Source organism: Natator depressus, chromosome 6 (genome assembly GCF_965152275.1).
Source record: "Natator depressus isolate rNatDep1 chromosome 6, rNatDep2.hap1, whole genome shotgun sequence".
NCBI lineage: Eukaryota > Metazoa > Chordata > Testudines > Cheloniidae > Natator > Natator depressus.
Window position 1 is genome coordinate 15693266 of NC_134239.1, and position 27122 is coordinate 15720387.

Consider the following 27122-nt stretch of genomic DNA (forward strand, 5'->3'; position numbering starts at 1 on the left):
GATTTTGCCCAGCTCTAGCTGGACACAGGATTGCCATTCTCAACCATAGAAAAATTGTCATTCAGGTCCCCCAAAATCATGAGACTTTTTAAAAAATATTGGGTTCTTTTTACTGATATTTTGTGTCTGAGCCACTAGGGGTCATAGTTTTTTAGCTTTTCTGTGCACCCACAAGGGCCAGAAACTTACGATTTTTTAAAAAAAATGAAAGCTAAGATTCTCTCACAATCACAGGACTTCAAGAACTGGGGCTTTAAGAAAAGCACCAAATATTGCATGACTTGCAATAAAAACATCAGACTTTGTAGTGATGAGAGTCTCTCTTCATTAATTCCAAGCCCTTAAATTCTTCGCTTCCTCATTATTCACTGGCTACCTTTGAGCTAAGCATTGGGGAAGGCTGTGTGGCATCTGTCACTGATCTGTTAGGTATAAACATTGCTTGTGACACTATCTGGTTGTGATAGGCTGGGCCATTCTCTGAGGTCACACACAGGCAGTCTGAGTCTCTTCCTTGCTTGGGATCTTTACTTCAGCCTTTCTGGGTTCTGTGTGAGTCTCCTGATTATGGAGATGTGCAGTGTCTGAGTTTTCTTATACAGCTCTGGTTTGTATATGATGATCCAGCACAGCTGGACTCTGGGTCAGGGTTTACCTTCAACCCCTACCCCATGTTGGGGAGACTGGGGCATGGCCACTAGGTAACTCGAGGGGATGGAAGACCACGAGTGTCGATGAAGCCCCCTCGCACTAGGCCCAAGTGTCCTTGGCCTCCCCCCCTCTATTCTCCCTGTGCCTTGTTTGCAGCTGCAAATAAACTTTTCTGCTTCTCCACCCCGTTGTGATTATTGGGTGACACACACCGGGTAACGAACCCCTGCTGTTGTTTTGCCTCTCGGCACTGGGTGCCGGCAACACCATGGAGATCAGCTTGTCCTACATCTGGTAAGTTCTTGTGGGCAGCAGAGGCTTGTCAGGTGTTTTCCTCTCAGCTGCTCTGTAGCAAGAGCCAGCTGGCATTTAAGACCACAGAACCTCACAATCTCTCTTAGGGGTAAATGCCGAATAAGAAGTTCCTAAATGTTTAAGATGCTTAGATGCTGTCCTGGGGATGCTACAGAAGGAGAGAGAGAGAGCGCCTTGGAGATGAAAACCACTAGGTAAGTCCCTAAAGCACTTATTAGAGCTGTTTGGAAAATGGGCTTTTTTCCCATAGAAAATTTCATTAAAACAAAAAGGTCATTTACATCATAATTTTCAGTGGGAAATTCCTAGTTTTCTTCAAAAAAAACTGAAAAATTTTCAGTTTTATGGACATAAATGTTTTTTTCAGGCTGTTCAGCTTTCCTATGAAACATCAACCAATTTGGGGGAAAGCTGGAGCTTCCTCGTAACATTTTTGTTTAGTCAAAAACCAAATTTTCCTGATAAGTTTTGATCAGAAAATGTCCAGCCAGCCCTCATTACTTTTGTGGCAGTTCACTCTAGACAAAGAGGAAAAGGAAGGGTCTCATTTCATTCTGTAGTGCCCCTAGTGGCCAAAGGGCAATGTTGGTGGGCTCCTACGGGGAGCCCCATGTGTTCTGAGCCAGAAGGGATGGTGATTAGGGTGGGGAAAAGGCACAAGAGGGACTCTGAGGGGGATGAAGAAAAAACATCCAAAGGGGAAGAGGACTTTGGAGTCCTGCAATAAAACAAGGCAGAGAGACAGGGAGGAGCTAAGCATAACAGGCAGGGCAGGATTCAAAGTCTGATGCTATTAAAATCCCTTTTGCATGAGCCTGTGAGAATTTCCCGATGACTCTGGGAGTTGCCCACAGCTGGAAGGAGGACAGTAGCTGCAGCGAAAACAGAGTAAGTTCATCAGCGCAAACATTCTTAGGGTGACGGTTAAAATTGGGTGTTGGGGGCCATACTGGGGGAGGCTGTGGGGACACCCTGACAAGGACCCTTGTAATTTATGCCTCTAGAGTTGAGGGGAAATAAGGTCAGAATTTAAAGAGCAGCAGATCCCATTACCTGACAAGCAGAGGAGAGAGGAGAGGAGGAGAAATTTGTGGCTCAAAGCCATATGCTCCTGTGACAGCAAGCGGCACCTCTCAGATCCCTAGAAAATGTTCATACAGAAGGATGGAGCAGTGACATAACCTGCTTGCATTCACCCAAAGCTTTTCATGCATCAGCTGTTCTCCACTACGTGGCGCTAGCCAGTGGGTAAAAGGGGCAAGGTTCAGAGATTGGGATGGCCTTGACATGGTCTGTGATGTCTCCTGTCTAATAACAGTTGGTTCTGGGGTGAGCACTTGGTGCTTCCAAAGGGTGGTGCCTCTGGCACACGTGGTGTCAATCTGCCACCTTCCCACCCCCACAACCAGGGCCGGCTCTACAGTTTTTGCCACCCCCAGCAGTGAAAAAAACTGCCGCTGCAGATGGCAAAAGGGACAAGCTGCCGTCAATTTGCCGCTGCGGCCAGCGGGACAGAGAAGCTGCCGCCGAATTGCTGCCACGGCCGGCGGGACAGAGGGGCTGCTGCCGAATGGCTGCCGCCACGGAAACACTGCAGCCCCTTTCTAACTGCCGCCCCAAGCACCTGCTTGGACCACTGGTGCCTGGAGCCAGCCCTGCCCACAACATCCCCCAGCCAAGGAACAAAGTACTCTGGCCTGGACCGTGAAAGGGAAACAGAAATGGGACAGAAGGGGGTTGCACAGGTTGGAGAGAATAGAATCTCTGGGAAGGAAGAGACAGTCCTGACTATTCCCATGGCCTTTTAGCCTTTCCTTCCTTCTTACTACCCACATAGGTTAGAACGGCATTTAGATTGAGAGCTTTCAGGGCCTGAAGGAATCATTATGGTCATCTAGTCTGATCTCCTCTGTAATAGAGGCCAAAGAACTTCCCCCCCAGGGATTTCAGCATCAAGCCTCTTAATTCCTGCTTGCACTAAACTGAATGTATGTAGCTCCAGCAGCCAGCCACTACATCTTGTTATGCCTTTGTCTGCCAAATAAAAGAGCTCTCTATCCTTAGAAATCATCTCCCCACTTATAGATCGTGACCACAACCTGCTTTCCAGTGCTTGTTAACACTTAAAAATATCTGGAGCCTTGTAACAAGCCAAACCTAGCAGCAGCTGGGAGCATTGTGAAGACTGGCCCCTTATGGGGTTAGTGCTGTACATTGCCATGTGGGTGCACCTGTAAATGTCTCGCAAAATAGGAAATACACATATAACCCTCTGCAGCCATATTTCTTTTGGAGTGTTGGGAGATTATTAATAAGCCTTTGTGCTGTTAACTAGAGCTGGTTGAAAATTTCATTTTTTTCCAGAGAAAAATTCAATTTTCAGTGGAAATCTGAATACCAAAATATTTTCATTTGGAAATGCTGACTCATAGGAGTGGGCATTCCTTGCCTCATTTGCCCCCCTTTTGCTCTGTAGCCCAGGAATCCTGGTCAGACATCTCCTGTGGTGCACCATGATCCTTCCTCCTGGAAATGGACGCAGTGCGTCATGGGAGTCCATGGCACACGATGGGGGATGTAGTCCAGCCAAGGAGCTCAGCTTGCAGAGGAGTATGGGGATATGCGGCAACTGAACTATATATCCCATGAGGCACCACAGCAGTATAGCTGAATTGTAATGTTTCCAGTTTAGAGCTTTCAGTTTTTTTATGCAAACGTGAAGTTCTGTGCAAAGGAGACCCTTTCCACACACACAAATATCCACTTAATGGAAAACCCAATTTTCCAGCAAAAAACAGTTTTGATGGAAAATTTTTGGCCAGCTCTTTCGTAAATGCTTTCGGGTCTGATCCCATGCCTTTGAAGTTAACGGGAATGTTTCCTTCACTTCAATGGGAACAACACCAGAGCCTCTGTGCCAAAGAACCCGAGTTAATTTCACCTTCTATCAACCCTAGGATAATCAGTTACACAGCTCTGGAAAATTCCATCCCAAAAACTGAATGATCCAGAAAGTTAAAAGCACCTGGAAAAGGAGGGGTGGAATGGAGACACTTGAGCTCCTTGGCTGAGATTTTAAAAGCCAACGAGACTGTTTTGCCACACAAACCCCATTGAAATTAAAGTGAGTTGTGTAGCTGAATCCTTGAGTCAGCTTTCAGAATCTCAACCCTTAGCTTTAAGGTGTTGCTCGTGCTCCAATTATAGCTCCAGGAGGACAAAATCATGGCAGGGACTCAAAGGGGGTTGAGCAATAGGTGACGAAGATTCCTACTCAGCATGGCCCAGGGTCTAATTTTGGGACCAGTGTTATTACATATGGCTTAATCTGGGCCAATCACTCTTTTCTGCAGCATCTTCGCCATCATGGCAGCACCAGGAAGCATGGCCGATGGGGTGCTTGTGTTCATGCCCCCAAACAGCGCTGGTGTCATCCACCAAGGCCAGGGGGTCTCTGGTGCCATTTCCCAGACTCCTGAGATGGTGCAATGTGGGCCTCAGCAGTTCACAGTCATGAACCCTGGGAACCAACCTCTTGGGTCAACGTACCCCAGGTGTCCCGCTGAACAGATCGCACAGCTAAGGAACGTAGGGATGATGGAGATATTCCTCAAAGCACAGCCCAAGACCCTAGGGGTAAGTGGGATCTTTGCTCCCAGTCCATGAGGATGAGTCATTTCAATACCGAAGGGCCTGGACAGGTGGCTGAAGGCCTGAGCATGAGCAAACTCCAGATTCCATCCTTTTCTTTTTTGCTTTAACCAACAGCTTTATGGGAAGGATGCCAAGAAGCTGGTACCATCAGGCCTTCTCCTGAGACTTCACTGCTTTGTAGGGGGCGGTGGATGGAAATACACCCAGAGTTCCAGGGGCACTGAATCCTCCTAGTTGCCCAAACAGGGAGAAATGAGGATTAATCAAGCAAAGGAGAAACAGGGGGAAAGGATTATAAACCAGCTATTTCTGGAACTAATGGAACAAAACAGCCCCATCTTGGGGAGGAGGGGATGGCTATTAAACTGGTGTAAATCAATGTAGCTTCATTGTGCTAATTCACTCCGGCCGAGGATCTGGTCTGAGAAGAAGCAGTTCAAACCCAGAGTCCCACTCCTAGTTACTGCAGTGCAGAGCTGATTCCATTCACCCTTGCGCTGCTAGTGAAAACAACCAACCTGCAACTTCTATTCATCAGTCTACGTGGATAAGCCAATGATTGGTTGTTTATTTACAATTATGTAAATAAATAAGCAAATCCATTAATAGATTTGAAGTCCAAAAGGGACTACTGACCTCCTGTATATCACAGCCCAGAGAACCTTCCTGCTGAGGGGACCATTGGGGGGAAGAGGGGGGCGCGGGGAGGTTGACATTTTTTCAATGGGAAACGTAGTTTCCACAAAAATCAAAGATTTCCATTGGAAAAATCAAAACAAAATATTTTGGTTTTGGGTTGGGTCTTCCCAAATCAAACTACCTCAATTTGTCAAACTGAACTGAAATGTTTCCTCTCAGGTCAGTTTGACATTAAACTGCATCCACGTGAGCTACTACGATGCCTCAAGGAAGTTGAGGTGATTCTTCCCAATAGGACTGGCTTCCTATTCCAAACTACGCCTTCCCAGCTGCACTGCGGTCGTCTCTTTTACTGAACCACCATGGTATGCCATGAGAGTCCCATGATTGCGCATGTGAGATGTAGTCCATGTAGGAAGTCTAGCCCATAGAAGAGAATGGGACCCCAACTACAACTCCTATAAGGCAACCGTTTGACAAACTGAAATGAAATGTTTAACATTTTCCAAACTGAAAATTTTCAGATTTCAGATTAAAACAACAGTCTAAAGATCAGAATTTCTCACAGGATGGAGCTCTAATCAGCTCTGTTCAGGACAGGGTGCTCTGCTCATCCCCAAGATGGGGCAGAATTGGCTCCTCTTACTTCCCCATTCTCTTCTCACAGGCCATCCAGATCTTGATTGGGCTGATACACATCGGCTTTGGAGGTGTCTCTACAATTTTCATTAAATACATTGCTGTCTCTGGCATCGTGGGGTACCCGTTCTGCGAAGGAATTTTTGTGAGTAGAATAATTGAATGCTTTTATGAAATGATGGCATGACCACATGGATAAATAATAATTGTATATTATTAAAGCTCTAAATGGACACAAATCAGACATCAGGAATTGTAACATACAAAAGCCAGTAGGAGAACACTTCAATCTCCTTGGACATTCTATAACAGATTTTAAAGTAGCCATACTTCAACAAAAAAACTTCAAAAACAGACTTCAAAGAGAAACTGCAGAGCTTCAATTCATTTGCAAATTTAACACCATTAATTTGGGCTTGAATAGGGACTGGGAGTGGCTGGCTCACTAAAAAAGCAATTTTCCCTCTCTTGGTGTTGACACCTCTTCATCAGTTATTGGGAGTGGACCACATCCACCCTGATCAAATTGGCCCTGTCAGCACTTGTTCTCCACTTGTAAGGTAACTCCCTTCTCTACATGTGTCAGTATATTTATGCCTGCATCTGTAATTTTCACTCCATACATCTGAAGAAGTGGGTTTTTTTACCCACGAAAGCTTATGCTCAAATAAATCTGTTAGTCTTTAAGGTGCCACCAGACTCCTCAATCTGCATTAATCTGTATCATGCAGTGCCCCGGAATAGGCTTCTAAAAACCTTCCCAATGTGCCACCTTAGTCCCCCAGTAAAACCCACCCACATGTGCTTGAAAGACAGGAGCCTTCCACCAACTACCACTCTCACAATCCCTGCTATCTTACCTTGTCCTGGCTTCTCGTTTTGAAAATCTGCTCACCCTCTTCACCAAAACTGTCTTGTTGTGCTGGTGTTAAGGGCCAAGATGCTGTGAAGTCCCTGCCTTAGCCCCTCTGCTGGGCCGATGTTGGCACTCAGACACTTGGGAAGTCATTGGCTCAGCACTTCTGCCTACTGGGCTGTTGTCAAGGCCCAAGCCTTTGTGAGGTCACTGTCTGAGCATCTCTAGCTTACTAGGCTGAGGTCAAGGCTCAGGTCTCTGTCCCTTTGCAATTCCCCTGGCTGAACTGGGCCTTGTTAGGGTTTTATCTACCCTGAATCGGGGGTGGAGGCGAGGAACATTGCCTGATGAGCAAAAAGGGCAAATCTTCTGTCACCTTCCAACCAAGGGACTATTCAACTCTTAAGTGAAATTGGTAACTGCTTCACCACAGACAGCAGAGTATGGAGGTGACAGCAGGAGGCACTGCAGGTCTGGATTGAGGCATGTTAGCACAGCTGGGAGGCTGGAGAGGACAGGTAAGGTGACCAGTTTTTCAAAAGGCAAAAGTAGGACACATGCAGAAGCCCCACCCTCCGTGTGGCCCTGCCCCCTGGTCCTCCTCTTCCCCCAAAACCCCACCCCCCAGCCAGGCTGGAAGCCAGAGCCAAGCCATGTGGTAAGAGTTGCCCAGGGAGCCCAGGACACTGTGGGGAGCCCCAGATCCTCCATCTGCCCTGAGCAGGGGGCTGGGGGACCTGAGAGCAGCCCCCAGCCTGTGTCCCCACTACAGGTCAGTCCTGAAATGTAGAGGTACTCCAATCCCATGGTGATGGGAGTACTATACAATTTCCATAGGTGGAGACATAAGCAGAGGATGGCACAGCTGCATTGGATGGAAGGTGGGGTGAGGAACCTGGTGACTTCCTGAGCTCTTCTCAGGACCATCCAGTCATTGCTCTATTTATGGGGAGAAGAGCAAGCTCAGTTGTCAAAAAGGAGCAAGAACTCAGAAGGAGGAGAGAATCTGGGGGGAAAGATTATGGTATGGGTGTCACCTTAACTGATTAGATTGAAGTGAACCTGGATGGCAGCATTATTAGATGGAAAGTGCTCTCTAAGCATGAGGTATAATTATTATGACTGCCCCTGCTGAGGGAAGTGTCATTCTTTCCCTTTGCTTCCATCACATAGAGCCTGTCTCAGAAGAGAGATCTTTCTTGTAAGTGTGAATGATGGTTTTCTCTTTCCCGGGCAGTTCATCATTTCTGGATCCCTCTCGGTTGTAGCTGAGAATCGTGGCAACATCTGTCTGGTGAGTTTCTAGAGAATGTTCCCACCCCTTTCCTAACAGGAGGGGGCGGAGGATTCTCAGAGTTTAGCTCTGCTTCGCCCAGGGCAGTATCCAGGAAGAGTGGCTGATGGGAAAGAGCAGAGTGCTTGTTGATCAAGAACATGGAGAAGGAATGTTGGAGAGCGAGAAGGTAAGGGAGGTAATATCGTTTACTGGACCAATTTTGGTTGGAACTTGTATTGGAGAGGAAGACAGAAGAGACAGGGTGGAGGGTGGTGAAGCACTGGAATGGGTTACCTAGGGAGGTCGTGGAATCTCCTTCCTTTGAGGTTTTTAAGGTCAGACTTGACAAAGCCCTGGCTGGGATGATTTAGTTGGGGATTGGTCCTGCTTTGAGCAGGGGGTTGGACTAGATGACCTCCTGAGGTCCCTTCCAACCCTGATATTCTATGATTCTATGACAAACAGGGAGCTGGAAGAGAAATGGGGATACAGCAGGCAGACAGCAGGGAGCCCTTTAAAGTATCTGTAGCAGCAGCTTGTGGCTCAACAACCACCTTCAATTTTTCTACTGACACATAAACCTCAATTAAGAGCCCAATAGAAAGGAGTCCAATAGAAAGAAAAGCTGCAAACTTTTCAGCCAGGCTACCGGGGAACAAAAGAAAGACAAAGTGTCCAGGGAGGCTGAAAAAGGGAAGTTAGAAGAATTAAAGTAGCCAGAAATATATTCAAAATAGTGAAAAGACGGGGACGTCCAGCTAGGCCCCTACTGAGCAAAGCACTAAGGGTATGTGTACACTACGAAATTAGGTTGAATTTATAGACGTCGATTTTTATAGAAGCGATTTTATACAGTTGATTGTGTGTGTCCACACTAAGCGCATTAAGTCAACGGAGTGCGTCCACAGGACCATGGCTAGCGTCGACTTCCGGAGCGTTGCACTGTGGGTAGCTATCCCACAGTTCCCGCAGTCTCTGCCACCCATTGGAATTCTGGGTTAAGCTCCCAATGCCTGATGGGGCAAAAACATTGTTGTGGGTGGTTTTGGGTACATGTCGTCAGTCGCCCCTCCCTCCGTGAAAGCAATGGCAGACAATCATTTCGCGCCTTTTTTCCGTGCGGACACCATGCTGCTTTCAGCAGATGATGCAGTAGGACTGCAAACCATCGTCATCCACCGCTTCTGCTGCACCTCTGCTCTCCTGCAGACGCCATACCACGGCAAGCGTGCAGCCCGCTCAGCTTAGCTCACCAACACTGCCACTGTTGTGTCCTGGTGCTGCTGGCAGCAGACGGTGCAGTAGACCTGCTAACCATCATCATCCACCTCTTCTGCTGCAACTCTGCTCTGCTGCCATTGTCTCAATAGCGAATTTCTCCATGTTGTCTGTCATGGGCTCCCGGGTATGTGTGTTCTTCCTTGGGAAACGTGCGTGGTGCTAACCGTCGTTCTCCACCGCTTCTGCTGCAACTCTGCTCTCCTGGTCTCATGAATCCACCTCGCAGGTCCTCTCGTCATTCTCTATAAATATCTATTCTCGTGGCATCCGTCGTCAGCCATCGCTTCCACTGCAACTCTGCTCTCCTGCAGACGCCATACCACGGCAAGGATGGAGCCCACTCAGATCACCGCAGCAGTTATGAGCATTGTAAACACCTCGTGCATTATCCTGCAGTATATGCAGAACCAGAACCTGCAAAAGCAGGCGAGGAGGCGACGGCAGCGTGGTGACAAGAGTGATGAGGACATGGACACAGACTTCTCTCAAAATACGGGCCCCAGCAATTTGGACATCCTGGTGGCAATGGGGCAGGCTCATGAAACGAGCACAGACTGGTGGGACCACACAGTTTTGCAGGTCTGGGATGATTCCCAGTGGCTGCGAAACTTTTGCATGCATAAGAGCACTTTCATGGAACTTTGTGACTTGCTTTCCCCTGCCCTGAAGTGCAAGAATACCAAGATGAGAGCAGCCCTCACAGTTCACAAGCAAGTGGCGATAGCCCTGTGGAAGCTTGCAACGCCAGACAGCTACCGATCTGTCGGGAATCAATTTGGAGTGGGCAAATCTACTGTGGGGGCTGCTGTGATCCAAGTAGCCAACGCGATCACTGAGCTGCTGCTATCAAGGGTAGTGACTCTGGGAAATGTGCAGGTCATAGTGGATGGCTTTGCTGCAATGGGATTCCCTAAATGTGGTGGGGCAATATACGGAACGCATATCGCTATCTTGGCACCGGAACACCTTGGCAGCCAGTACATAAACCGCAAAGGGTACTTTTCAATGGTGCTGCAAGCACTGGTGGATCACAAGGGACCTTTCACCGACATCAACGTGGGATGGCCGGGAAATGTACATGACGCTCGCATCTTCAGGAACGCTGGTCTGTTTCAACAGCTGCAGGAAGGGACTTTCTTCCCAGACCAGAAAATAACCGTTGCGGATGTTGAAATGCCTGTAGTTAACCTTGGGGACCCAGCCTACCCCTTAATGCCATGGCTCATGAAGCCATACACAGGCAGCCTGGACAGTAGTCAGGAGAAGTTCAACTATGGGCTGAGCAAGTGCAGAACGGTGGTAGAATATACATTTGGACCTTTAAAAATGCACTGGCGCAGTTTACTGACTCGGTTAGACCTCAGCAAAACCAATATTCCCACTGTTATTACTGCTTGCTGTGTGCTCCACAATATCTGTGAGAGTAAGGGGGAGATGTTTATGGCAGGTGGGAGGTTGAGGCAAATCGCCTGGCCACTGATTACACGCAGCCAGACATCAGGGCGGTTAGAAGAGCACAGAAGGGCATACTGCACATCAGAGAAGCTTTGAAAGCCAGTTTCATGACGGGCCAGGCTATGGTGTGACAGTTCTGTTTGTTTCTCCTTGATGAAAACCCGCCCCCTTGGTTCACTCTACTCCCCTGTAAGCCAACTGACCTCCCCGCCTTCGATCACTGCTTGCAGAGGCAATAAAGTCATTGTTGTTTCAAAATCATGCATTCTTTATTAATTTGTCACACAAATAGGGGGATAACTGCCAAGGTAGCCCGGGAGGGGTGGGGGAGGAGGGAAGCACCGGGTGGGGTGGGGGAGGAGGGGAGGAGGAAAGGACAAACCCACACTGCACTTCAAAACTTATTGAATGCCAGCCTTCTGTTGCTTGGGCAGTCCTCTGGGGTGGAGTGGTTGGGTGCCCAGAGGTCCCCCCCCGACCCCCCGCGTTCTTGGGCATCTGGGTGAGGAGGCTATGGAACTTGGGGAGGAGGGCAGGCGGTTACACAGGGGCTATAGCGGTAGGCTGTGCTCCTGCTGCCTTTCCTGCAGCTCATCCATACACCAGAGCATATCAGTTTGATCCTCCAGCAGCCTCAGCACTGCATCCTGCCGCCTCTCATCACGCTGCGGCCACCTCTCCTCTTGCTCATCCCGCCTCTCCTCGTGTTCATTTCCTGCTTTCCTGGACTCTGCCATTGTTTGTCTCCACATATTCTGCTGAGCTCTTTCAGTGCAGGGAGACTGCATGAGCTCAGAGAGCATTTCATCGCAAGTGCGTTTTCTTCGCCTTCTTATCTGCATTAGCCTCTGCGATGGAGATGATAGGGGGAGTGTTGAAACATTTGCAGCTGAGGGAGGAAAAAAAGGGAGAGTAGTATTTAAAAAGACACATTTTAGAGAACAATGCGTAGACTCTTTCACGGTGAACCAAGCTGTTAACATTACATAGCACATGCGCTTTGCCTCTTGTATTGAGGGCCTGCCGGTTTGGTGTGAGAGATCACACACGCGGGGCTGGGCAACAGAATTCAGCTTGCAGCAACCATGATAAGCCACAGTCTTCTGGCTTCTTCAACCTTCATAACATGTGGGAATGGTTCCAAACAGCAGCGCCCTCATTTCCCATACCAAGCACCCGTTGGGTTGGCCATTTAAAAGGAGGGGCTGCAGTTTTTGGGTTAATGTGCAGCACAAACCCAACTAAACCCCCACACACACCCAATTCTCTGGGATGATCATTTCACCCCTCCTCCCACCACATGGCTAACAGCAGGGGTGACTTCTTTTCAGCCACAGGCAAACAGCTCAGCAGGAATGGCCACCTCTGAATGTCCCCATAATAAAATTCCCCTATTTCAACCAGGTGTCCATGAATGATATCACTCTCCTGAGGATAACACAGAGAGATAAAGAACGGATGTTGTTTGAATGCCAGCAAACACCGGGACCATATGCTTCCATGCCTAGTTATGCAATGATTCCAGACTATGTGCTACAGGCCTGGTGTGGTAAAGTGTCCTACCACGGAAGATGGAATAAGGCTCCCCTCCCCAGAAACCTTTTGCAAAGCCTTTGGAGTACCTCCAGGAGAGCTTCAGGGAGATGTCCCTGGAGGATTTCTGCTCCATCCCCAGACACATAAACAGACTTTCCCAGTAGCTGTACTGGCCGCATCCCAAGTCTTGAGGGCAAATTAATCATTAAATACGCTTGCTTTTAAACCATGTATTATATTTACAAAGGTACACTCACCAGAGGTGCCTTCTCCGGCTTCATGCTCCGTGAGCCCAGGTTGGGAGGGTATTGGCTCCAGGGTGATAAACAGTTCCTGGCTATCGGGGAGAATGGTTTCATCTTCCGCCTCCTCATCATCTTCCTCCTCCCCAAAATCCTCATCCCTGTTGCATGAGACTCCCCCATGGCAGGAGTCCACATACAAGGGTAGGGTAGTGGTAGGGACACCCCTAGAATTGCATGCAGCTCATCATAGAAGCAGCATGTCTGGTGGTCTGACCCGGAGCAGCCGTTTGCCTCTTTGGTTTTTTGGTAGGCTTGCCTCAGCTCCTTAAGTTTCACACGGCACTGCTGCGGGTCCCTGTTATAGTCCCTGTCCTTCATACCCTGGGAGATTTTTTCAAATATTTTGGCATTTTGTCTTTTGGAACAGAGTTCTGATAGCACGGATTCCTCTCCTCATACAGCTATCAGCTCTAGTACCTCCCGTTCGGTCCATGCCGGAGCTCTTTTGCAATTCTGGGACTGCATGATGAGCTCGCCACGCTGGCCAAACAGGAAATGAAAATCAGAAGTTCGCAGTGCTTTTCCTGTGTACCTGGCTAGTGCATCTGAGTTGAAAGTGCTGTCTAGAGTGGTCACAATGGAGCACTCTGGGATAGCTCCCGGAGGCCAATACCGTTGAATTGGGTCCACACTACCCCAAATTCGACCCAGCGAGGTTGATTTTAGTGCTACTCCCCTCGCCGGGGAGGAGTACAGAAATCGATTTTAAGAGCCCTTTAAGTCGACAAAAATGGCTTTGTCGTGTGGACAGGTGCAGGGTTAAATCGATCTAACGCTGCTAAATTTGACCTAAACTCATAGTGTAGACCTGGGCTAAGTATCTGTGAGACTTAAGGATGTACTAAAAATTAAGTATGTTTTTAAGTGCTTTCCTGAATTGAGACCTAAAGGCAGATCAAAAAATAGGGGAATGAATGAAAAATGAAAAATGTAGAAATTTTTTCACACACACCCCCGAAAAAAAATCACGATTTCAATGAAATTTTGAAAATTTCAACCAGCTCTGCCTCTTACCTTTTACCTGCTATTTTCTTTTCTCTGCACAGTAGGAACGTTTTTTTTCTAAGTAGAAAGACACATTGCATAATTCACCCTATGAACCGTACTCTGATAACAATGAGCCATTCCTGGGAATATATTAGCTAGCTATTGGTTGGCTTCATAGGTGACTAAGGGCTGCAGTAGCCAACTGCTATGGTTTATTGCTGTGGTCATGAGACGTGAACGTCCAAAGTTTCATAGGCTTGGTTTGTATGAAGCCCGAAAATTCAGGCAGTTCCTTGAACTCCCAAAATTACATAAACCCTGAAATCTCATTTTTAATTGAATTTATTGCTTATAAGAAGACCTACGACAGAAAAATCAAGCTCACTATTTACCCTGGAACATACACAGCATGTGTAAGTGACTGTTAAACCAGCCACAGGGCTTAGAACTTGGGATCCTTCAGCAACTTGGGAACCTTAGAAGGAAAAGTCTCTACTACTTGAGCAAACAGATAGGGAGCCTTAAATGGCTGCAGCAGCAGCCTTAAAACCCTTCTGTGGCTCAGCTACTAGAGGCAGACAAGAACTCCACCCTTTCCTAGCATGACTTGCCTATGGACAGTGCAACATTAGCCCCAAACCACCTCACCAGTGCGCCTCACCCCAGGCCTGCTGGGACCACCTCCAAGAGTGAGAGTATAGATCAGCATTCCAGCCCAGTCAGGTCTTGGCCTGTCTTTTGCATGTAGTACCCTGTTCACCTGGTTACCTCTTCTATGGGTTTTGAGGCACAGGCCTGGGTTCTTCTGGAACCTCCTCCAGCTCAGCAAGATGTAACTTCCTTATTTCCTTCCCATATGTATTTATTTGGCAGTGCTCCCACCGCCCTCACTCTTTCCAGGGCAGCTTGGAAGAGAAATTCTAACCACAAAGTAACCCCAACTTACTTGCCAGATAGTTGGAGACTCCCAAGAAATAACATAAGCATATACAATATATTCAAGACAGGCATCTTCTTCGTGCAGGAGTCAGGCTGCTTCTGGTGCTTGGATTTCGCCTCCCCACCAAAGGGTGCAGGGCTCAAGGTGCAGATTATAATAACTCTACTAAATTCCAAACTTCAATCTCCCACCCAAGCACTCAGACACTCTCACAGCAGGCAGGCAGCCCTGAGCTAGCAGCCAGAGCCGCGGTGCCATGCGGTGGCTGATTGTACCTGGGGAGCTGAAGGGCTGTCGGGGGTGGGGAGAGTTTTCCCAACAAAACTCCATAAACTGGGAGTCACCTTGAAGAGGGAAAGGGCCTAGCTGAGGGATTTTGCTTCCAGGTGCCCAGAGGCCAGTTCTCAGGGGGAACCCTGCATGAAGGAATGGACTCACTAGCTCCCGACACAGCCAGTCCTGCCCTTTCTGTGGCTGGCTCCAGAGCCCTCCAAAATGGCTTCCCCCCTCCCACTGTGCTCCCAGGGGCAGGCATCACACTTCTTATTGTCAGGCTAGCTCTTCTTCCCAGGCTATCACTTGTCAATCATTTGACTCTGCCCTTTCCCTCCTTTCTCTCAGACACTGCCCCTCCTCCAAGCAGCCTACTTTCCATCCACCCCCTGTCACTGTCTCCTCTCTCCATCTTGGTTCCCCGGCAGACCCTGAGTCTGCCCATGGTTTGCCTCCCTCCCAGGGACAGTGCCTCTCCCTGAGCAACCAGCGTACAGAGCCCCGGGAACCTGGCTGAGCTTCTTGGGGGTGACACACAGCCAACAATGGAGCCAGTTACTCCAACTGAGACTTCCAGCCACCTTCCGGTCAGCCATGAGATATCAGACAGGAGTCATGTGTTGTCACCAGCTGGTCACTGAGAGGTGCAAAGCCCCAAATCCAGTTCCCAGTGCCCCAAGAAGAATCGGACTTTTTCATCATGAAAGTTCTAGTCTTTCTTGGGGGGATAGGAGGGTTGTCTTTATTGGCTGAAGAGAAAATGCCAATAGAACAGCTTGGCTGTTCTCTATGGGTGCCATTCTCAGTCCTAGCTGCCATAACATAAGACCATAAGAATGGTCATATTGGCCCATCTAGCCCAGTATCCTGTCTGCTGATAGTGGCCAGTGCGAGATCCTCACAGGAAATGAACAGAACAGGGCAATTATTGGGTGATGCATCCCCTGTTGTCCAGTCCCAACATCTGGCAGCGAGGCTTAGTGTAAGGGGGCTGTTGGTCCCTTATTGAAACTGTGGGAGGGAGAGGTGGGGGGAAGGAGAAGGACTGAAGCTGGTTCTTATATTTTTCTAATAAATTTGTATTAATTTTTTTCAAAATATATATAGAGAAAAAACAAACTGTATTTAAATTACTTATAATATATTAACCATTTGCTACCTAACCTTAGCTATACGTGAAACATTTAATTATGTATATAATATGAATGGTTAAAATATGAGTCAATTATTTCTATTACACAATTTACAGACAAAATTTGTTTGTAAAAATCCAACTAGCTACAGCAAAAGTATTAAGTTATCCTAAAGAATAGAAGCAAAGTTCAGAGGAGGGGAATAGAGATGGGGAGGGAAGGAAGAGGGTAGAGAGAAGGGGAAAGCAGGAGTGCAGGCATTCATTAAATAGGGGATCATTCAGATATTTCCAGGAAAGCATCCCATATCTCTGAGAATTGTTCTTGGGTATGTCTGTTACAGAACACAAGTCCTTTCCATGGTGGCCATGCTTATGATATCTATGTTCCAGTCTTCAATTGTTGGTCACTTTTTGGATTGACATGCTTTTAGCAATTACTAGTGCTCTGCTTAGCCAATGTTTTTCAGATTTATTCAGCTTCCAATTAACATCCATTAGGTTTAAAATTACATTTTTAGCTTGTAACACAATTTTATCTGACAGGAAAAAAGTAACTCTGCAATTAAGTTCTTCCAAAAACATGAGTGTAGACGCATTCCCAGAACATATAGGTGGGCTGGTTCTTATGTGGGACTTCAATCACCCTGACATCTGCTGGGAGAGCAATACAGCAGTTCACAGACAATCCAGGAAGTTTTTGGAGAGTGTTGGGTACAACTTCCTGGTGCAGCTATTGGAGGAACCAACCAGGGGCCATTCTCATCTTGACCTGCTGCTTACAAACAGGGAAGAATTGGTTGGGGAAGTAGACGTGGGTGGCAACCTGGGCAGCAGTGACCATGAGATGGTCGAGTTCAGGATCCTCACAAAAGGAAGAAAGGAGAGTAGCAAAACATGGACATGCAAACATGGAAAAGCAGACTTTGACTCCCTTAAGGAACTGATGGGCAGGATCACCTGGGAGGCTAATCTGAGGGGGCAAGAAGTCCAGGAAAGCTGGCTGTATTTTAAAGAAGCCTTATTGGGGACGCAGGAACAAACCATCCCGATGTGCAGAAAGAATAGCAAATATGGCAGGCAACCAGCTTGGCTTAACAGTGAAATCTTCGGTGATCTTAAACACAAAAAGGAAGCTTACAAGAAGTGGAAACTTGGACAGATGACTAGGGAGGAGTATAAAGATATTGGTCAATCATGCAAGGGGTGTAATCATAGAATCATAGAATATCAGGATTGGAAGGGACCTCAGGAAGTCATCTAGTCCAACCCCCTGCTCAAAGCAGGACCAATCCCCAACTTAATCATCCCAGCCAGGGCTTTGTCAAGCCTGACCTTAAAAACCTCAAGGGAAGGAGGTTCCAACACCTCCCTAGGTAATGCATTCAAGTGCTTCACCACCCTCCTAGTGAAAAAGTTTTTTCTAATATCCAACCTAAACCTCCCCCACTGCAACTTGAGACCATTACTCCTTGTTCTGTCATCTGCCACCACTGAGAACAGTCTAGATCCATCCTCTTTGGAACCCCCTTTCAGGTAGTTGAAAGCAGCTATCAAATCCCCCCTCATTCTTCTCTTCTGCAGACTAAACAATCCCAGTTCCCTCAGCCTCTCCTCATATGTCATGTGCTCCAGTTCCCTAATCATTTTTGTTGCCCTCCGCTGGATGCTTTCCAATTTTTCCACATCCTTCTTGTAGTGTGGGGCCCAAAACTGGACACAGGGTGCAGTCCACGCCATCCTCCAGATCATTAATGAAGATATTGGACAAAACCGGCCCCAGGACCAACCCTTGGGGCACTCCACTTGATACCTGCTGGCAACTAGACATGGAGCCATTGATCCCTATCCGTTGAGCCCGACTATCTAGCCAGCTTTCTATCCACCTTATAGTCCATTCATCAAGCCCATACTTCTTTAACTTGCTGGAAAGAATACTGTGGGAGACCGTATCAAAAGCTTTGCTAAAGTCAAGGAACAACACGTCCACCGCTTTCCCCTCATCCACAGAGCCAGTTATCTTGTCATAGAAGGCAATTAGATTAGTTAGGCATGACTTGGTCTTGGTGAATCCATGCTGATTGTTTCTGATCACTTTCCTCTCCTCTAAGTGCTTCAGAATTGATTCCTTGAGGACCTGCTCCATGATTTTTCCAGGGATTGAGGTGAGGCTGACTGGCCTGTAGTAATCAGGAAGGCCAAAACATAACTGGAGTTGCAGCTAGCGAGGGCTGTGAAGGATAACAAGAAGGGTTTCTACAGGTATGTTAGCAACCAGAAAAAGGTCAGGGAAAGTGTGGGACCCTTAATGAATGGAGGAAACAACCTAGTGACAGATGATGTGGAAAAAGCTGAAGTACTCAATGCTTTTTTTGCCTCGGTCTTCACAGACAAGGTCAGTTCTCACACTTCTGTCTTGGGCAACACAGTAAGGGGAGGAGCTGAGCAGCCCTCAGTGGTGAAAGAACAGATTAAGGACTATTTAGAAAAGCTGGACATGCACAACTCCATGGGTCCAGATCTAATGCATCCGAGGGTCCTGAGGAAATTGGCTGATGTGATTGCAGAGCCATTGGCCATTATCTTTGAAAACTCCTGGCAATCGGGGGAGGTCCCGGACGACTGGAAAAAGGAAAATATAGTGCCCATCTTTAAAAAAGGGAAGAAGGAGAACCCAGGGAACTACAGATTGGTCAGCCTCACCTCAGTCCCTGGAAAAATCATGGAGCAGGTCCTCAAGGAAACGATTTTGAAGCACTTAGAGGAGAGAAGGGTGATCAGGAACAGTCAACATGGATTAATCAAGGGCATGTCATTCCTGACCAACCTGATTGCCTTCAGTGATGAGATAACTGGCTCTGTGGATATGGGGAAAGCAGTGGACATGATATATCTTGACTTTAGCAAAGCTTTTGTTACGTACGGTCTCCCACAGTATTCTTGCCAGTAAGTTAAAAAAGTATGGATTGGATGAATGGACTATAAGGTGGATAGAAAGCTGGCTAGATTGTCGGGCTCAACAGGTAGTGATCAACGGATCAATGTCTAGTTGGCAGCCAGTATCAAGCTGAGTGCCCCAGGGGTCGGTCCTGGGGCTGGTTTTGTTCAACATCTTTATTAATGATCTGGTTGATGGGATGGATTGCACCCACAGCAAGTTCACAAGTGACACTAAACTGGGAAGAGAGGTAGATACACTGGAGGGTAGGGATAGGATACAGAGTGACCCAGACAAATTAGAGGATTGGGCCAAAAGAAATCTGATGAGATTCAACAAGGACAAGTGCAGAGTCCTGCACTTAAGACGGAAGAATCCCATGCACCACTACAGGCTGGGGACTGACTGGCTAAGCAGCAGTTCTGCAGAAAAGGACCTGGGGATTAAAGTGGATGAGAAGCTGGATATGAGTCAGCAGTGTGCCCTTGTTGCCAAGACAGCTAACAGAATATTGGGCTGCATTAGTAGGAGCATTGCCAGCAGATCGAGGGAAGTGATTATTCCCCTCTATTCAGCACTGGTGAGGCCACATCTGGAGTATTGCATCCAGTTTTGGGCCCCCCACTACAGAAAGGATGTGGACAAATTGGAGAGAGGACACAAAGCAGAGGGCGACGAAAGTGATCGGGAGGCTGAGGCACATGACTTACGAGGAGAGGCTGAGGGAACTGGGCCTGTTTAGTCTGCAGAAGAGAAGAGTGAGAGGGGATTTGATAGCAGCCTTCAACTGCCTGCAATGGGGGTTCCAAAGAGGATGGAGCTAGGCTGTTCTCAGTGGTGGCAGATGAAAGAACAAGGAGCAGTAGTCTCAAATTGCAGTGGGAAAGGTCTAGGTTGGATGTTAGGAAATACTATTTCATAGGAGGGTGGTGAAGCACTGGAATGGGTTACCTAGGAAGATGGTGGAATCTCCATCCTTAAAGGTTTTTAAGGCCCATCTTGACAAAGCCCTGGTTGGGATGATTTAGTTGGGGCTTGTCCTGCTTGGAGCAGGGGGTTGGACTAGATGGCCTCCTGAGGTCTCTTCCAACCCTAAACTTTTATGATTCTATGGTAACCAAACCTGTTTTCTGCCTACACACAACCTGACCCTCTGCATGTCTCTCTCAGGTGAAAAGCAGCCGGGGAATGAACAACACTAGTGCCATCTTCTCATCCGTTGGGATAATTCTCTTCCTAACGGAGCTGATTTTGAATACGTCACATGACCACAAGGATGAGGAATATCGTTGGTTGGTAAGTGGCCAGATTCTGCCATAGAATTATAGAAGTATAAGGCTGGAAGGGACCCCAAGAGGTCATCCAGTCCATCACCCTCTGCTGAGGCTGTGTTAGGTCTACCTGGAGCATCCCTAACAGGTGTGTTTTTAAAATATCAGGTAGCTGGATTGTCCTAAGTCCTTGACTCCACGGTAGAAACTGTCCATGTGTTCAGCTCCAGACCTTTGATCTGGGGAAAAATTGACAAAAGTTAGCTCTTAACGTGCTTGGTTCTGCTCTTGATAAAGCCAGTGTCAAAATTCCTGTCAAAGTCAAAAACCAGGCAAGGACCATGCTTTTGTTCTGTGTTTTCTGCAGCACCTAGCACAGTAGGGTCCTAGTCCATGACTGGGGTTTCCAGCCACTATCAACATACAAATTAATAATAATAATAACTCCTGTTGACTTCATCAGGAGCAGGATTGGACCCAAATACCTCTTTTACTTTGTTTAATCCCCACTTCGCACAGATTGGGAAACTGAGGCACAGGGAGATGAAGCGACATGCCCAGCGTCACCCAACAGGCCCAGCTTTTCTCAATCCTAATCCAGTGCTCCATGCACTAGACAACACTGCCTCCATGCTACAGAATCCTGGCTGGCCTACCCAGGGAGCGTCTCAGGGTGCATATCCCTGTAGACCCAGGAGAAAACAGAATTCTATGATCTCCTGACAGTGGTGTGGCTCCATGCATCACAATTACCGGGGCTACTGAGTAGTTAGAAGGAGGAGGAGAATTCTGTGTGCCTGGGAGGAGGGAAGAACCAGAACCAGATTTCTGCATCCCCCGAAGTGGGAAAAGAGGGATTTTTTATGCACCTCACAGCAGCCCTGTGCAATGTTACACCTCTAGGAGTCAAAATTAATTAGCATCCCCTGTGGTTTTATGCTCTCCAGAGTGCTGGGAAGGGGATCACGGGCATGCTGCTCTTGTTGTCCATCCTGGAGTTCTCCATTGCTGTCTCAACCTCATACTTTGCAACCCAAGCCATCCGCTATACCCCCAACACCGTGAGTCTTCCAGCTCTCAAACGGGACGTGAATCAGAACATGTGTTGAAAGGAGGGGGAGATGTACACCTCTGTGAAGCGCCCTCCCTGATGGGAGGAGTGTCCCTGGGAAAGGGCCTGAATGTGTATGAGGGAGGCAGTGATGGGGGAAAGTGACAGGCCCTGATTTAGGGCTTGTTGACAAGTCTGTCAAATGCGTTTTTTTTAATGGGAAACTGTGGTTTTGACTACATGAGAATTTTAGCAGAAAGCACCTGCTTTCTCCAGAAAATGTTACTATTTTGCCAGAACACTGAATGCCTGAAAACCAATCTATTTAGATTCAAAGTGGTGCCAGGGTGCCTCATGGCAGTTGTAGTTCAGCTGCCGTGTATGCACATTTTCCCTTCTGGGCCATGTTCTCTAGCTGGACTACATCTCCCATGATGCACCATAGGCAAGGGTGCTTGTGACACATAGCCTCATGGGAGATAGAGTCCTGCCAGTGACCATGGCCCATAAAGGACAAAAGAAGTATAAGGCACCCAAACTACAACTCCAATGAGGCACTATGGTTCCATGTTGAATCAAAATATTTTGGTGATTGATAGATTTTTGATGACATTTTTGGCAGGGAAAATAGTCCTATTTTCTGGCCCTTTTTACCTTGGTTCCTAACCGGGCTGCTGGCACCACGATCCAAGTTACTGAATCTTTTTTTAATGGGGGGGAAGTAATCCCAGTTTTCATTGCCACCACGTTGACCTTCATTGTCAGTGTTTTAATTTCTGTGGGGCTGCATTTCATCTTCCCAGGTGGGGATGAGGGGACCCAGGAAACTGTAACTCGGCCAGATCCTGAGCTGCAATCACACCCTTTTGTGCCACTGAAAGTCACTGGAGCTCTCCAGCAGAGAATTCCCTTGGCATGGAATTCCCCACCTGGCACAGCCAGCTCTTACTCCCTTGGTGGAGGGGATGTATTGAGGGCATAGAATCATAGAAAATTAGGACTAGAAGGGACCTCAGGAGGTCATCTAGTCCAACCCCCTGCTCAAAGCAGGACCAACACCAACTAAATTCATCCCAGCCAGGGCTTTGTCAAGCCGGGCCTTCAAAACCTCTAAGGATGGAGATTCCATCACCTCCCTAGGTAACCCATTCCAGCGCTTCACCACCCTCCTAGTGAAATAGTGTTTCCTAATATCCAACCTAGACCTCCCCCACTGCAACTTGAGACCACTGCTCCTTGTTCTCTCTTCTGCCGCCACTGAGAACAGCCGAGTTCCATCCTCTTTGGAACCCCCCTTCAGGTAGTTGAAGGCTGCTATCAAATCCCCTCTCACTCTTCTCTTCTGCAGACTAAACAAGCCCAGTTCCCTCAGCCTCTCCTCGTAAGTCAGGATCCTCTGGTATGGCCAGAATGCCTTGTGCTCCAGCAATACCTGACAGGTGGACAACTCCTTTGGGGTCATCACCAGCCTCATTGTTTTAGAGCAGCTGCTGGGGCTAGCACAGAACCAGCCATGGAATCATGATGCTGCAAACTCCCTTCCCAAAAGCTATAGCTTTGGACGTTCCCTCCAGGGACAGTGTTTCTAGCCAGACAGGAAAATAAATGAATCCAGGCAACAAAAACTCCTTGTTTGGGGTCAACTCACTGCTGTGATGGTGATGTAGAATCTAACCTTCTCAAAGGCTGGCTGCCTCCCATTCAGCAGGTCTCAGGTCCGTTCTCTGAGCACCTTTGCATAGTGAAGGGGGTAGCTGAGATGAGGTTGACCCCTTGTTGACCTGGGAGTAGGTCACACACTGATAGGCTAATGTTTTCTCAAACTGTGATGACAACTGTTAAGTATTTATGAAAAAAACAGTTTTTGTCTAAATTTTCCATAGACATTTTTGATTTTTTTTCAGCAACAATTCAAATCCCAAAATATTTTGACAAAACCAAAAGATTTCAATTTAGAAATGTTGCCATGGTGCCTAATGTGGTTTGTAGTTTGAATGCCTCATGTTGCCATTCTCCTTTGTATGCCAGTCTCCTTGGTCTGACTACAACTCCCATGACGCAACATTGTCTGCCCTCTTGGTGAGGGGAGGTTGTTGCATCCTGGGAGATCCTGGCCATGGTGCATCACGGGAAATGTAGTCTAGCCTATGAGCCTGACCCATAGTGAAGAATGGGGACACTAGGCAACCAAGCTACATTTCCCATGAAGCACTGCAGCAGCATCTCCAAATTGAAATCTTTTGGTTTTGGGGCATTCACTTTTTTTATGAAAAATTGAATTTTTCCTGGGAAACTGGATATTTTTTCATGAAACATTTTGTTTAGTTACACAGAAAAGTTTGGGGATTCTGTGGGTTTTTTTGTTGAAAAGCAGCTTTTTGACAGGAAATTTTCAAGCAGCCCTAGCAAGGAAAACAAAGGGACGCTCTGTAGCATAGTGAGACCTACCGTGTTAACTCTTTAAGTGCCTTACAGCAAACCTGCTGCAGTCAGGACCCAAAGGAAGTATAGATTCTGTATCCTCGAGTATTGCAAAAGACCATGGTCATGTTCTGTGACATCTGGGAGCCATGCACCTCCACAGGGAAAATCCTACAGATAGTGAATTGGGGGTTGATCGTGGAATTAGTGATGATGGCACAGATTCATCCCTGGGGTAATGCCAGTCGATACAGGAGACTTATAAAAACTAGAGGGATGAGGAAGATGATGGTGGTAGTGCTGAAAAATATGTTGATGGAAGGATGAGGAAGGTGGTGGTGATGAAGAATGTGAGGAAGATGATGGAGCGAGAATGAAGGGGTGAGGAAGGTGATGGTTGTGGGGGTGAGAATGAAGATAATGATGTTACTAGTGAGGGCTGATCTCTTTTGTTTTGCAGGCCATTTTGTTCAGGCCATGTGCTGCCAATGAAAACGTTGGGGTTCCCTCCACACCAGTGGCCCCTCCACCACCTTACACCAATGAGGCTTATGACTCCAAAGAAGAGACCTAACAATGGGCCTCATAAGGAACTCCTATGAGAGATGGCTCCAGCAGCAGCTCCTCTGAGAAGTAAAACCCAACCCTGTCCTGCATGATAGATCTCATTCCATTTTCTGAGGGGAGTTCTAGTACCCAGCTCCATTGTTCGTCTCACAGGGAACTCATCCCACCTGCCACACCATTTGTAGTTCACGGTACACAGAATGAAATAAGGTGATGACTCACCAGCACTGTTCAGCCCCCCAGAGGCTTTGGATCTGAAAGTTTCCCTTGGCAACTTTGTCAATAAAGCTTCAAAATGGATCCTGAGTCAGTTTAAAGCACTTGTTCACAGATATGTGTCTGCGTGTGCATGTGGCATGCGTGTCTGTGTGTGCATGTAGTATATAGATGTGGCATGCGCGTCCTCACATGTAACTCTTACCACACGTGTGGTGGAGCAGGGAGTCCCCTTTCACTAGTAGCATACATCACAAAACCGACTATTGCAACTCGCACTAATTTGTTTGTTTTGGGCCCCGATTCCTTTCACACACTTTCTTCCTTTGGAACGGGACTGAAGCATGAAGGGCTTGTCTTCACATACAGCATTAGAGCTGCATCCTTGTAGTGTTTTAGTGAAGATGCTCCTACGCCGATGGGAGAGCTTCTCCTGTCAGCGTAGTTAATCCACCTCCCTGAGAAGCAGTTGCTGTGTCGATGGGAGGTGCTCTCCCATCGACACAGTGTTGTCTATCTGGGGGGATTAGGTCGTTATAACTACATCACTCAGAAGTTTGTGGATTTTTCACACCCCTGAGTGCCGTAGTTATACCGATATAGGTCTATAGTGTAGACCTGGCCTAAGGCCATTTAAGTTGACTTACAGAACGTCAATGATCATAAGCCACTTTAATTACATAAGTTCTGCACGTCCACACAATGCTCCTTGTGTTGGTGGAGTGTGTCCATAGTCATTGCTGTTGCATCAACAGAGAGAGCATTGCATCATGGGTAGCTACCCCACTATGCAATTCACCACCCTCTGCCACTGGGACATCTGGGAACAGATCACAGTGTATCATGGAGGCATGCTCGCCATCCCATGATGTATTTCTTTCCATCCCATCATTCCATGGGCTTCTGACTTCATTTTGCATCATTTTTCACCAGCCCTTGTAAACTATGTGCCTGCCATCTCTGCCTGAAACATGGATCCTGAACTTCTGACCAGTCTGGTGATGATCATTATGAACACAACGCGGCTGATCCTGCAGTATTTCATGAGCTGTAAAACAGAGAGTGAATCAGAACCGTTACTGGAGTCTATATAGGGATCAGTCCTGGGACCAGCCCTGGGATCAGTGCTTTGACCTGTATTGGGTCCAGTACTGGGATCTATTCTGGGATCAGTGCTGGGACCAATACTGGGAAAAGTACTGGGAGTAGTACTGGAGTCTGTACTGGGACCAGTCATAAGACCAGTACTGGAGTCTGAACTGGGACCAGTACTGGGTTCTGTACTGAGACAAGTCATGGGACCAGTACTGTGGTCTGTATTGAGACCTTCAATGTGGTCTGTACTGGTCCCAGTAATGGGACAAGCAAGTCATTAACCTGTATTAGACCAAAGTATTACAATCCTCTGGAGACTAAGCTATTGTGTCAGAGGCAAAGACCAGGCGGGACCGAGATCTGCCAATCCCTGAGGCCCCTGCAATGGCAGGGCATTGATTCAACGAGATACTTAAGGCACAGACTAGAAATTTTCCAGTGGAACTTTTATCCATTAGTTGAATGCCAATTCGTTGAAAGCGAAACATGGCAATTTTGATGACATTTCATTTAGAAAGTCACCATATTTCGATCTTCTGTTTCACCAGGACGTTTCATTTCAATGCTTGTATTTTATGTAATAAAATGTTTAAAAAGTCAAAAATTGGAACGACTCACTTTGATCGACCCAGTGTTCACTTTTGGATGCAGGCCAGTACAATAAAGGCCTCTGGTTTCCATGCATAACGCGGAGCCCTGAGACATTGTCTCGCCTTCTCCTTCAACCATGGACGCCACCAGGGGTGGCGGCAATAACTGGTCACATTGGCATACCAGGGGTATTCCCACCTGACCACAGCAGAAACAAGGTGCTGTTCTAATTGGTCCCACAGGGACCTGCCTGAGACACCCTGCCTGGAGAGGACCTTTAGGGAGAAGATCTCCTCCATTCACCAGACTCCTCCTATATATCATCCAAGTTTTCTATCAAGTGGGAGCCCACTGGAGTCAGCCAGGAAATGTACCTTCTCTTCCACAGGTAAGTCTGGCCATGCCAGGCAATGGTAGGATCAGGATCCCATTTGCCCCCTACCTCTGGCTTGAATGAGATATGAGGTATTGTCTAGCCCCCTCCCTTCTCTACCCCATGCCCGGTGATTAGCCCTAGGACCATGATGGCCAAACATGGATTTAATCTTTCTCTCCTTCACTCAGGAGATGGCTGTGAATGGCAGACATTCAGGGATCCTTGTGGTGCTTCACACACTGCTGCCTGGACCCACCAGTCAGACCCCAGTATTGATCCCAGCATGCACCCCTGACTGCCATCCAGCACACGGTCACAGCCCATGCCCAGTTTTGGGTGTTAGCCTTTTTCCCTAAAAGAGGAGTATGGGGTGGGACACCCAAGTTGTGTTTAAAACCAGCCCTGAGATCTTCCAGCTGGATCATCGGGTCACAGACATGGGGCAGAAGAGAGCACTAGCTCTCCTCTGATGCGCATCCTCCCCACAACCCCCATGTAGCGTCTCACTGCAGTTTCAGTGTTGGCTGCTGAGCAGAAAAGTGCTTCTCCACAGGTCAGCTCTTGTAAAAGCAAAGACTCCATCTGCCCCTAAACTTCATGGTATCCTGCCTTCTCCAGTGAGTAAGGTCACAACTGAAATGATATTTCTGATGCCCA

The 27122-nt window shown here is 47.5% G+C and overlaps 1 protein-coding gene across 2 annotated transcripts; it reads left to right on the plus strand.

Annotated features, from left to right (window-relative positions):
• The first annotated feature begins 1773 nt into the window (after nucleotides 1-1773).
• On the plus strand, nucleotides 1774-24409 carry LOC141989931 (membrane-spanning 4-domains subfamily A member 15-like). 2 transcript variants are annotated; one of them, XM_074956859.1, is made up of 7 exons: nucleotides 1774-1854; nucleotides 4320-4602; nucleotides 5927-6043; nucleotides 7992-8048; nucleotides 20048-20173; nucleotides 21096-21209; nucleotides 24081-24409. In XM_074956859.1, the coding sequence occupies exons 2-7, from the start codon at nucleotides 4333-4335 to the stop codon at nucleotides 24192-24194; spliced, it is 798 nt and encodes a 265-aa protein (XP_074812960.1). In that variant the 5' UTR covers nucleotides 1774-1854; nucleotides 4320-4332; the 3' UTR covers nucleotides 24195-24409. The 2 variants fall into 2 exon arrangements, with proteins under 2 accessions (XP_074812960.1, XP_074812961.1); XM_074956860.1 differs by lacking the exon at nucleotides 21096-21209.
• Nucleotides 24410-27122: the final 2713 nt, after the last annotated feature.